Source organism: Balaenoptera musculus, chromosome 13 (assembly GCF_009873245.2).
Source record: "Balaenoptera musculus isolate JJ_BM4_2016_0621 chromosome 13, mBalMus1.pri.v3, whole genome shotgun sequence".
Classification (NCBI taxonomy): Eukaryota; Metazoa; Chordata; class Mammalia; order Artiodactyla; family Balaenopteridae; genus Balaenoptera; species Balaenoptera musculus.
The window spans coordinates 70489875-70503554 of NC_045797.1; the positions used below are offsets into that span (position 1 = coordinate 70489875).

At 37.1% G+C, this 13680-nt stretch overlaps 2 protein-coding genes across 28 annotated transcripts in view; one reads left to right on the forward strand and one right to left on the reverse strand.

Moving 5' to 3' along the window:
- The window catches only part of DTNB (dystrobrevin beta), a 279721-nt gene that overhangs the window by 72905 nt on the left and 193136 nt on the right, over nucleotides 1-13680 (forward strand). The gene's annotated exons all lie outside the window — the stretch shown is intronic.
- On the reverse strand, nucleotides 1180-4426 carry LOC118906220 (mitogen-activated protein kinase 6-like). Its single transcript, XM_036873634.1, is given in 1 exon segment — nucleotides 1180-4426. A coding segment is annotated over 1 exon segment (2169 nt). The 5' UTR covers nucleotides 3686-4426; the 3' UTR covers nucleotides 1180-1516.

Genomic DNA, 13680 nt, shown 5'->3' on the forward strand with positions numbered 1-13680 from the left:
TGTCTCCTATTGTTTCTCACATACGCTTCAATTCTTTAACTTTCTGCTTTCCTTTTTTTTTTTTAATTTTTAAATTAATTAATTAATTAATTTATCTTTGACTGCATTGAATCTTTGTTGCTGCGGGCGGGCTGTCTCTAGTTGCGGCGAGTGGGCTTCTCATTGTTGTGGCTTCTCTGGTTGTGGAGCACGGGCTCTAGGTGTGCAGGCTTCAGTAGTTGTGGCACGTGGGCTCAGTAGTTGTGGCTTGCGGGCTCTAGAGCTCAGGCTCAGTAGTTGTGGTGCACAGGCTTAGTTGCTCCACGGCATGTGGGATCTTCCCAGGCCAGGGCTTGAACCCGTGTCCCTTGCATTGGCAGGCAGATTCTTTTTTTTTTTTTTTTTTTTTATTCATGCTTGCCTTGGGATGGGGAATAGATCATTCAGTAAAAACATACAGTAAAAACAAAATATGTCTTATCATGTACAACTTTTAAACTACAATAATGATGTACCTTAATTACTTCCATGCACACAAGTCTAACATTACAGTTCTTTTTTTTTTTAAAATAAACACAATTAAGACTTCTAGGAGCATTTTATAATAAAGTAATTCCTAATTTTTCTTTGTAGATGATCAAGCACCTCCAAAATACAAATTCCTATACACAGTGAGCGCTTTACTTAAAATGAATACTTAAGTAAATTAAGTACATGGACAGCCTTAGGATAAGCTGACATTATATATTCAGCTAAATAGGCAACAAACCATAGTGCCAAATGGAAAAAGTGTATTTGCAAATAAATTTCAAAAACTAAGTTAACTTTTTATAATTAAATACAGAAAATATACTGATTTGCTAAAATAAATAAGATGTGATGTAGCAACACTTCACTATAAAGAATGCATACCAGAACATTTATAAACAGTGAGTGAATCTTATTAAGAATAGTTTACTACAATAAACGCTGGCTAAATAGAAGTGCATATTGTGAAGCACTATGGGTGGTATATGTTTTGCCACATACTTTTGTTACCTTGAGGTAGATAACACATGTGTACCAAATTCGGCATTCATTTTCAGTTGCTGCTGGTATCATGTGTTTTTAAGAAATGTGTACAGTATGAAAAACTTGAAAATACTCATGAATGAAAAATGTTTTAGGAAAAAAATAGATATTTTCATGCAATTATGTACAGTCTCACTGTGTAAATTTCAAGGCAAGATTTTTGTTTCCTGTAAAACAGATCATTGTTCTATGAGAGAATGTTTTTTACTTGTCTTAGTGCATTTCTTTTGTCTCCTCCTGCATTGCATTATTTTGCTCTATTCTTTATTTTTGTGTGCAAACGACATGCCAGTTAAAACGAAAACCATCTCACATGTAGAAAAAAAGTCTGGATTTTAAAAACCAAGAAAATATCCTTTCTAAATGACACCATCTGATTCAAGTAAAAAAATGACTTAAACACTAGTAATAAAGAAGACAAAACACATTTCATGAAGAATACAAAAAGAAATGTCTGCTGAGTGTTTTAGTTCAGATGTTTCAGAATGCTGCTGTATGTTTTATGAGGAATCTGAGGGGAAGATTTCATAGCAGAAGGTGTTAATGTGGCCTGTATTGACTTAAGTGGGGACCCAACTGGACTGTGAAACTGTGGGATGCCTATGGATTCAAGCTGCTTGTTAAAGAGGAACTCTCCACTGTTGTTCAGAAATCCTTCCTCATTTCCTCTCTCCCCAAGCTTCCCATCCTCTACCGGCTCAGTTTCTAGCATTTCAGCATCCTCTTTCCTGCTAAAGAACTTGTCCAGGTAACTGGTGTAAGTGTTTTCCTTTTCAATTTGCTCATCCTTCCTTACCTCACAACAAAACTGATTTATGAGAAAACAGTCCTCCCCACCTCCCACAAACTGGCTATCCCAAGAAGACTGGTACAAGGCTTCTAATTGAGCCAAATTGGCCATTCCTTTCTCCTGTTTTTCTCGGCTTACTGACTTGGATATCAAACTTTTCAATTCTAGTTGGGACACTGAGCTATTCAAGTCATTTAATTTGTCAACAACATCAGTAAGCTCATGTTGTGAACTAAGTTGAATAGTTCCTGCAATAAAGGAATCAAAGTCAAATCCCTGATTCTTTTCCCTTTCTTTTTCAGCCAGTTGCTGTGATGCTTCCTCTAGAGCTATCTGGGCTTTAACCAATCCATTCCTTTCACATTTTGACTTGCCTTTCTTATCAGATTTTTCTTTGCTTTGTTCTTTCCAATTGGAAAGATCTATAATAAGCTTGGGTTCATAGTAATGATTAACTTCACTCTCTCTCCAAACTAAGTTATCTAAGTATGATGATGACCTCGTTTTGTAGTTACAAGTATGGCTACACTCCAGATCACAATATTTGTTTTCATGATGATCTGAGTATTGCCAACAAGGCTCAGTAGAGTAACTGGTGTCAAAAGCAGGATCCTCCAAATACTTTTCACGATCTCCATCCAAATATTTTCGAGGATTGACTTGTACTTCTTCTTCATCAGTGACGTCGGACAGAGCTCTTGGGTCAAGCTGAACTTCATCAATATCAAAGTTGTTATGTATAGGCCAATCATGCTCTGAAAACTGACAATCATGGTACCTTTCCCAGTTATAAATGTGACTATGAGTTTCATCCATAAGCAAAATATCATCAACTTCATCTTCAATATGAAAAGGATGACTTGAAATTGGCTCATCCATTGGAAAAGACTAAATGCTCATGTAAGGATGGGAAAGCGCTTCTTCTGCTGTCAACCGATCCATGGGGCTAAATGTCAAAATTTGTTCCAGGAAATCCAGTGCTTCTCGACTAATTCCCAGAAGCAGCTGAGTTAAAGGTCTGTGTGGCTCAGTCATGTCATTTCTAATGTAAACTGGAATTGCGTTGAGAAGCTCCTGACGATCTTCCTCATGTACGACAGGAATAGATTCTAAAATCAGCTGCATCTGTTCAAGTTCATGTGCACCTGCAAAGAGGGTTTTACCAGTCAGCATTTCAGCAAAGATGCAGCCTGCAGCCCACATGTCAATGGCTTTAGTATAATTATTAGGAGAAAGTAAAAGACGTGGAGATCTGTACCATTTAGTAACCAATCCTTCAGAAAGATGACCCTTATGGGAATAATGAGGATCCATGATCCGTGCAAGACCAAAGTCGCCTATCTTCAGCACCAAGTCTTCAGTATTAATGAAAAGATTAGCTGGTTTGAGATCTCTGTGCAGTACGTTTGCTGAGTGAATATATTTGAGCCCACGTAGCAGCTGATACATGAAAAGCCTGGCATGCTCTTCCAGTAACGGGCCCTGCTCCAGGACATTAGTCAAGTCTGTCTCCATGTACTCCTGAACAATGTAAACACTGTTCAGTTCAGTAAGAGAGCCCACATCATCTGTTAACTGGCTTCCACTAGGACCAAGAATTTCAAACACCTTCACAATGTTATCATGGTCAAGTCTTCCAATAATTTTGATTTCCCGTAGAGCATGTTTGACACTCTGGGGATCAGTAAGGACAGTTTTCTTGGTGGCTACTCTTTTGTCACAGTCATTGTCTACAGCAGAGAAAACCAAGCCATTGCCTCCACAACCCAATGGTTTTAAGTCCATATACCTAGAGCCCAGATCAAAACCATGAATGTTCATGAGACTTTCAAATTTCTCTGCCATTCTGAAACCCTTACTATTGCCTTTTCCTTTCGAATTGTTGAACTTGTGTAAATAAGGAAGAAAGCTGGCATCAAAAGGAAAGATCTTTCAAAAAGGTAGAAAAAAAATAATTTTGCTTCCACAGCAAGATGGTTTCATTGCATATGCCAACCAGGCCCGTTGAGTTCCCCTTAGATTTAAAGCTCAAAAAGCTCTACTCATACTGAGAATTAAAAAGATTGCAGTACTCATAGTTCAAGAAAGGGGCAGCAACTCTGCAGACATTTAAAGAAAACACTCAAGAAACTCAAACGGAATGAAATGACATACTATGCACTCAGATTTACTGTGCTGAAGGGTTTAACATTTACCAGAAATGTGAATAAATATGCACACAACAGGCTTCTATGAACATTCTCCTCACAGTGCAGATACATTCAGTGTTGGACTGGTCCTGAGCAGCATCATTCTAAGGTGCTGGTAAGCACTATTTCCGTTTTGCTTCTTTTCTTCCTTTGTTGCTGTATATTTCAACAGGAAGCCCTGGTGGCTGTTGGTTAACAGAAGATGTGTTTTGTTAGTGATCAGGTGGCTCCAGCTCACCACAATCACCATCAAAGCTACCGTCCATCTTACTCTGATACAACGGGACTTCTCCGACTCATCGAGGGAGTGCGGGGCCCACGGACAGCCCCCAGTGTCGGCTCAGGTCTCCGGCTGTGCTGGCGGCAGCGGCGTCTCCGAGACTCTCGCTTTGCCGCAGTCGCCCGGCAGGCAGATTCTTAACCACTGTGCCACCAGGGAAACCCTCTCTGCTTCCTTTTAGAAGAGTTTATCAATCTGCATTTCTACTCATTAATATGTTCTTTGTCTAGAGCCATTCTACTGTTTGTCTCATCTGTTATGTTATTTTTTAGCTGTTGTATTTTTCAAACCTAGAATATCTGATTCATTCTTTTTCATGATTTGTGGTTCTTATTTCATATTACTAATCTCTCTCTCTTTTAGTTTGATTTTTATTATTTCTATTTTTTTATTGAAATATAATTGACATATAACATTATATTAGTTTCAGGTGTTCAACATAATGATTCAGTATTTGTATATATTGTAAAATGATCATCACAATAAGTCTAGTTAACATGCATCACCATACATAGTAATAAAAAGGTTTTTTTCTTGAAATGAAAACTTTTAAGATCTCTCTTAGCAACTTTCAAATATACACTACAGTATTTTAAGCTATGGTTACCATGGTGTACATTACATCCCCATGACTTACTTATTTTATAACTGGAAGTTTGTATGTTTTGACCCCCTTAATCCATTTTGCCCACCCTCCACCCCCTGTTTCTGGCAACCACCAATCTGTTCTCTATATCTCTGAACTGGGGATTTCTTTTTTTTTTTATTAAAAAAATTTGTTTTTCGTTTACACATAAAAGCGAGATCATATGCTATTTGTCTTTTCCCTTCTGACTTATTTCACTTAGCGTACAGCCCTCGAAGTCCATCCATGTTGTTGCAAATGCAAGATTTCCTTCTTTTTTTATGACCGAGTAATATTTCATTTTATGTATGTATGTGTATGTGTATTCGTATATATATACATACACATACATACACACCATGTTTTCTTTATCTAGTCATACATTGATTGACACTTAGATTGCTTCCATGTCTTGGCTGTTGTAAGTAATGGTGCAGTGAACATGGGGGTGTATATATTTTTTTGAGTTAGTGTTTTCATTTTCTTCAGATAAATGCCCAGAAATAGAATTTCTGGATCATTTGGTAGTTCTATTTCTAAATTTTTGAGGAATTTTTATACTGTTTTCCATAGTGGCTGCACTAGTTTACATTCCTGCCAGCCGTGCACAAGGGTTCCCTTTTCTCCACATCCTCACCAGCACTTGTTATTTATTGTTTTTGATAATAGCCATTCTAAGATGATGCGTGAGGTGATATCCCACTGCGGTTTTGATTTGCATTTCCCAGAAAATGTCTGTTTTCATATGTCTCTTTGATATATTTATGTTTATTTTTAAGTTCCCAGTCCATTTGTTCTAATACTTATGCTTTTGAAACTGGTATAAGTTGTCCTGTTCGTTGATTTTTTTTTAAGGTAGTGGTACCCCTGGGTCCAAGGAGTGGTCTTGGGTTGTATATTTGCAGTGAATGTGGGCAAAACGTGGACACGTGGGCTGGAGTGTCCACATGCATATATGGTTCTTTGAAGTATGGGGTGTGTTGGAGGTGGCAGGAAAAGGGGGCCAGACTCTCCCCATGTGGGGGCATGAAGTGTCTCAGAATCCTAGATTTGAATTTGACTTTCCAGGCCATTTTGAAGGTATATTCGTCATTGTATAGAGATAGAACATATTTTAATTAATAATCTATTAGCTTGATTGATAACTTTAATATTTAGACATTGGGCCTCTTTTTGTAATCATGGTGCTGTAGGGGCAGGCCTGGGCCCAGCTATTGATTAGGCATGTGATTTCTGACAAAAGATTTAGTTTCTACAAGACTTATCTCAGTTTGAATTGCTGGTGTAAACTTTTATATTTTAATCCTGATAGGGCATTCTTCTTGGATAATTATTGTATTCTGTGTTTTCCACTCCCTGTGTAAGAAAGAAAAATGTTCTATAATGACTTTCTGAGAAATTCCTTTTACACTTTATCTGACTATTGAACCTTATTTTCCCTCTTATTTTTTTCATCAGGATTTGTCTTGTAAAAGAGTCTGTGGCCTTCACCAAACATGTTGGTTCTGAGATATAATGAAATTCCACCTTTAATGGAACAAACCTATTTAAAAAATCATGTATCTAATGAAACTAGGCTTGGATAAAATCTTCAAAACATATCAATATTGAATGTATCAGTGAAAGGCTCAGGGTTATTGTTTACTATCTAAAATAACAGTAGAACACACTCTTTCAAATTTGAACCATCTAAAGATTCTTTTAGGGTAAACACTTTTATATATCTAATTTATGGTGATTTTATATGAAAAACGTTCCTGTGTAGTTTGGAAATATGGCTGAGAACTATTTTAAAATCTTGTTTTAGCAGTTTAATTTGGATATGTTGAAAGTTTCCATAGTTGCCTTTTATTACTGGATGCAAAAAATAAAGCAATATAAAAGAAAAAAAAAAAAGCAAAGCCAAACTAGTTCACTTTAAATAAAAGGAAATGTATTCCTTAAATTCCAAATGTGCCCAGCTAGCATATTATGGAATGGACATTGCTGAAAAAAGATAATATTAGGTTACAGTCTTCCTCATTAGTGATTTTTAAACAAAACTATAATTTCCTGGGAAACAAAAACATTTCATTTATTTATGTACAGTATTTACTAATATCCCTGCTTGTTCTTTGGTGGATTCAAGACGACAGGAAAAAGCCAAATAAAAATAGGAGAGAAAAAAAAATAATAGGAGAGAACTAGTGCTGAATGGGAAGGTTTTGATGCCCTCGATAGTAGCACATGTAACTCTTAGATCTGATCATAGCTTTTTAAGGAAATTTCCAGGGGATGGTGGAGAACGAGCTAGGGGTCTTGAATGTTTTAAAAATGTGAAATCCTAAGGGGAAACCTATTGCAAAATGGAGACAAACAGCCACTTTGGTGGAAGAGGAGGAGTGGAGCCCGTGTGCCCTCATGACATCCCCTGCCCTTCAGGATGCTGCTGTCGTGTGGATTGTGTGATGTGACATCACCAAAACCAGTTCACCGAGCCCCAGTCTAAGTGCTTGGTGGCAGAATTACTTCGAAGTTCACATTACTTTTCCCATCACTTACTTACTCTTTAAATTTTGTAGCTTTTCTTCTCTCCCAAGAGAATTCATGCATTTGTGCTAATTTTCAAAAAGGACTCTGTTTGATTTCAGGATATGCAGACCTGCAAAGGGTTTGACCATTAGCTAATATTTCAGATTTAAAAAAAATTTTTGGATTGTTATTTTGGTCTTATTTTATTGTTTCCTTTTTATAATTTTTTTTAAAGAAAGGGCAAGAGGAATACTTTTTCTGAGTGTTGCTTTTTCTTTGTCTTTGTTTTTCTCTGAAAAGGAGAGAGGAAGTAACAGACTTCTCCAGTCCATTCACACTCACCTCCAAAGTAATCTGATTAAGACACTATTTTCATCATACAACTTCCCACCTTGGAAACCCTCAAAGATTCCCTGTGGTTTTTGAATGAAGTTTGTACTCCTCACTTAGGTCTGATTCTATCAGTCCTTAATTCCCTGCTCACACCAAACTCTAATTAAGCTACTTGAGGCACTTTTCAGGTTTTCCAATATGACATGCTCATTTCTTCTCTCAATGTATTTTGGTTGGTCTCCTGCCCCACCCACCCTGGTTTTTACCTACCCTGTAGCCTTCCTTATAATCACCAATCCCATTTTCATCCCTATGATGACCTATAGTACTTACCTATATCATTATTTTGACTTTCAAATGTATGATGCTCTCAACTGCTTCGTAATTATACAAATAAGATTGAAAGTCTTTGAGAGCAGAGATTCTACCTTATATTTCTTTGATTCCTCAATAAATGTAATGCTGGGTTCTTTTTTTTAAATTTTTATTGGAGTATAGTTGCTTTACAATGTTGTGTTATTTTCTGCTGTACGGCAAAGTGTATAATGCTGGATTCTTAATAAATATTTTGTAAGATTGAAATGAAAATTAGCAGGCATTCTGATTGTGATAAATTTGAATAATATTCTGTGTTGATTTTACTTGATTAAACTATTTGACATTTGCCAAATGGATTCTTGATTTGCCGTTGATTATTGCATAATCCATTCACTGTGAAGTTTTGTAAATTAAGATTAATTGGAAAAATACGAGTTTTGGAAAACCAAGGAGAAGTGCTCTTATTACTTTTAGCTACATGCGATAATTGGACTGGTAATACTGTTTCTGAAGTATAAGTCTATTTTTCATGTGAGAAGTACTAATTTATGGTTGACAGCATTTACAGTTGTTTGCCAAAAATGTAGAAACAGCTTGTTTTCTTAAGTAAAAAGTGCTCCCTCTAGTCCTGTTTTCAAAAGTATTAATTTGAATAGCAAGCGCTTATTAGATAGTGCAAAGCTATAAACACCATCCAGTTTGGGTTAGTTTTTTTTTTTAATTTTTTATTGAAATATAGTTGATTTACAATGTTGTGCCAGTTTCAGGTGTACAGCAAAGTGATTCAGTTATACATATATATACACATGTATATGTATTCTTTTTTTAGGTTCTTTTCCATGATAGGTTATTACAGGATATTGAGTATAGTTCCCTGTGCTATACAGTAGGTCCTTGTTGGTCATCTATTTTATATACAGTAGTTTAAATATATATATATATTTTTGGCCACACTGTGCGACCTGTGGGATCTTAGTTCCCCGACCAGGGATCTACCCCCGCCCCCTGCATTGGAAGCACGGGGTCTTAACCACTGGACGACCAGGCAAGTCCCTGGGTTAGTTTAAATGTCAAAAAATTTGAGACTTTACTAAACTGAAATGAGCAAATTCCCGTCCAAACGGCACAGGTGAGGAGTGCAGAGACTTCTGAAGGCACCTGCATGTCAAAACTCAACAGTGTTTATTCAGGGTGACTCACTGTCTGCTTAGCTTGGCGCAGAGCTAATCATGGTGTTTTCTCAGTGTTGGGTGATAAGAACTCTCTTTAGAAGTCATGGGCATGGTTTATTGTCAGACTCTAAAATGATGGATCTCTGGAGGTGAATCATGCAGAGAAGTCTGAGACAGAGAATCATCATGTTCCTTATTGAGGGAGGGTGCTCCCCAGAGGGATTCTGTGTGGGTGGGGTTAAAATAACGAGTTTCCTCTCTCCTGTCATCTTCAACACATATTACCTGTTTATCCTTTCATTGTAGTATCTTTCTGTAGGGGTTAATATTCATTGTTAATTGTGTTATACCTTAAATACCTTTAAAAAAAAGTTATACCCAACTTTCCAGCTAGGCCAGATTTTAAGTGAGTCACATTTTTTATGATGAAACCAGGTTAAAGATCTTTCCAGATCTTGTTTGAAGAGAACTGATTCTGGTATGAACTTGGACTTTACTTTGGAAGTACTGAAAACATGGATGTTGGTGAGGTTATATGTGCGATGGCCAGGGGCAGCTGACTATTCAGTTTTAAATGTAACTTGATCAGGGTGTGTGGATTAAATTCAGATGTATTGTGGGAAGGATCAAGAATGAGTTTTTCCAAGAAGTAATCAATCAGATAAAGGACGGAATCATAGGGGATTAGGCTGCTAAGTGACTGCAGCTTCTCCCTACTGCCTCTAATTGCAGAGGAAGAATGCAGAGCTCCAACCAAACATTACAAAAGTAAAAGCGGCACTTTCGCTTTGCTGTGTTTGGGGGCAGTTATAAGAAGTTGTAGTTAGGCTTAAAGTAGACCGAGGGATTTCAATGCCAAGAAAAGCATTCAGAGCAAAGGAGTAAATGCTGAAGTTTGGCCTACAAAGCAAATAGTTGCAAGGAGGGAGCTAACTTTTTTCTTTTTGAAGAAAAATAAAAATAACATGATTTGAGGAAGTAAGAATTGTGAGGCTACCCATTCACTAATTTTATTGGATGATTGTGTCTTCATGCTGTTATACTTAGATTTTTATATAAATATCTTTAATAAATATTTATAAGTATCTTTAAATATATCATTTATTAACTTGTTTAAATTAATATTTCCTTTCGAAGGGTGAATAACCTTTTGGTAGGTGAAACTGTGAACCTAAAGTTGTAAATGATGGTAAGCATTATAAGTGGGAAAGATTAGTTCATAATTAAGAGTGGGCTCAGGCCCATTCCCCCATTCTCAGGATGCACAGTTACATATTTATAAACAGGTTCTTAAACATAAAGGTTCACTAAGCATCATTTCCAAATCTCTCCTGCCTGCAAATTCATCCCCCTCACATTTACTATGACCCTTAATCTCAGATACCTCTCCTTTCCCCCATACTTAAAGCACCCGCAACCTGACATATATTCCCTCTATCCTACTGGGTTACATATTGACACTCAGATGCATATCCCCTCACCCTCAATGAAGCATGCAATGCTAAGTGCAGATACATTTGCAGACTCAGAAGGGCATGCAGGCAGGGAGGAGAAAAGATCCACTGTTGGCTGGGTGGGAGATTGTGAGTGGAGATTGCTGTGTGGCTGCTGTGAATAGGAAAGTGGTTGGAAAATAGATAATGAGAGATGACGAGTTAAGGGGCCGCGTGTTACTGATAATAATTAGTTGAGGAGTTAATGCACTATTCTGTTAATGCATCTACAAACTGCTTGACCTGAGACCAGCTGTTGAGACCAGTAATATCCTAATGAGTGGAAAAGGGCACAGGTGTTTAGTGCTGATCCAGGTCAGTTGAGAAATATAGCTGCTGTTCTGTATTTAAATATAAGACTTTCTGAATCCAGGATAATTATTTGCAACAGAGTTGAGTTAAAGAATATTTGAATAAGGGATGCAAAGTGTTGAGAATATTAGTGTTTCTAAAGCATTTTGAAGATTAGGAAAAAGTGCTGTTTAAATGCTATTATAATAATTTTTAGAAGTAAAGATGTCATAGACCCATTAAGACCTGTTTTATGGCATTTATTGATGAGCACTTTCTTCAGTAACAGTTGATTTTCACCTGGGTCTCTTTCCAGTATGCTGGGCTCTGCCACACTCTCCTGTCTGCATAGATGACATTAGTTTCTTTTTTTGCAGCAGGAATAGATATTATTTTGTCTCTATGAAGGAAGAACGTGAGATTTGGAGCCAGAAGGAGTTATACAAACACAATTGATCAATTCTCTTTCATCTTTCGTCATGTCCTTTGATTTATTGTTGCCTGTGAAATACAAGTCTTAGAATTGCATTCGAAGCTCTGTGTTGGTAGTTCTTAGCTTTGGATGCATATTAAAATAACATGAGGAACTTTTTAAAAGTACCAAGAACAGGGTGGGGTTTAGGCATCTGAATAGTATCTTTCTTCTATTCTCATACCTTAATTGAGATTTGGGTTTAGAACTCTAAGGAAATACAAAGAATCATCTTGTTGATTTTTACAAAAATATCCTATTGTGAATTTGGGATTGCATTGAATCACAACAGGATTCTGATCAGTTTAGGGAGAATTGACATTTTAACAATACTGTCTTTCATTTCATGAACATGGTGTATCTATTTACATTTTATTTGATTTCTTTCATCAGTGTTTTGTAGTTTTCAGCATACACATCTTGAACATAAGTTTTAAAAAAAATTTATCTGTTTTTCATATTTTTGGTGGTATTGTATTTCCAATTTTCTTTTGCTAATTTATAGAAATTTGAATTTTTTATGTTGACCGTGTATTCTGCAGCCTTGCTGAAGTCCCTTATTATAGTGTTTTGGTAGGTTCTATATATATTTTTTTGTAGGTTCTTTGGGATTTTCTACACATAAGGTCATCTTGTCTGGAGTAGATACAGTTTTATTTTTAAACTTTCAATCTGTATGCATTTATATTTTTTTCTTACTTTATTGCACCAGCTGTGTTCTCCAATGTGGTATTGCATTCTAGTAGTGAAAGCAGTCATCCTTGACTTGTTTTTGATCTGAGTGGAAAAGTACTTAGTCTTTTCATCATTGAATATGATGTTATTAGCTGTTATTTTTTTTTTTGAAGATGTCCATTATCAGACTGAGGAAATTCTTTTCTTTTCCTGGTTTTCCAAGAGTATTTATCAGGAATGGATGTTGAGTCTTGTCATCTGCATCTATTTGGATGATCGTATAGCTTTTCTCTTTGTACTGATTGATTTTCAAATGTCAAACTAGTGTTACGTCACTGGGATAAAGCCCCCTGGGTTGTGGTTTTTAAATCGTTTTTATATATTGCTACATTTGATTTGCTCACATTTTGTTGAAGGTTTTGTGTATGTGTTCATGAGGGATACCGACTTCTTATTTTCTTTTGTTGTAATGTATGTATGCGTTTTTGTTATCAGAATAATGCTGGCCCTCATAAAAGAATTGGGAAGTGTTCCCTCCTTTTTTATTCCCTGGAAGAGAGCAGAACTGCAATTATTTCTTCTTTAAATGTTTAGAATTTGCCAGGACAGCTGTCTGAATGAGGAGCTTTCTTTTTTGGAAGGCTTAAAAATACAGATTCAACTTCTATAGTGGATATGGGCCTATTCAGATTACCTATTTCTTCTTTTTTTTTTTTTTTAATTCATTCATTTTTGGCTGCGTTGGGTCTTCGTTGCTGCACATGGGCTTTTCTCTAGTTGCAGCAAGCAGGGGCTACTCTTCGTTGCAGTGCGTGGGGGCTACTCTTCGTTGCGGTGCGCGGGCTTCTCATTGTCGTGGCTTCTCTGGTTGTGGAGCACGGGCTCTAGGCACGTGGGCTTCAGTAGTTGTGGCACATGGGCTCAGTAGTTGTGGCTCGTGGGCTCTAGAGCACAGGCTCAGTAGTTGTGGCTCATGGGCTTAGCTGCTCCGTGGCATGTGGGATCTTCCCGGACCAGGGCTTGAGCCCGTGTCCCCTGCATTGGCAGGCAGATTCTTTTTTTTTTTTTTTTTTTTTTAAACATCTTTATTGAAGTATAATTGCCTTACAATAGTGTGTTAGCTTCTGCTTTATAACAAAGTGAATCAGTTATACATATACAATATGTTCCCATTTCTCTTCCCTCTTGCATCTCCCTCCCTCCCACCCTCCCCATCCCACCCCTCTAGGTGGTCACAAAGCACCGAGCTGATCTCCCTGTGCTATGCGGCTGCTTCCCACTAGCTATCTATTTTACATTTGGTAGTGTATATATGTCCATGACACTCTCTTACCCTGTCACATCTCACCCCACCCCCTCCCCATATCCTCAAGTCCATTCTCTAGTAGGTCTGTGTCTTTATTCCCGTCTTGCCACTAGGTTCTTCATGGGGCAGGCAGATTCTTAACCACTGTGCAACCAGGGAAGCCCTACCTGTTTCT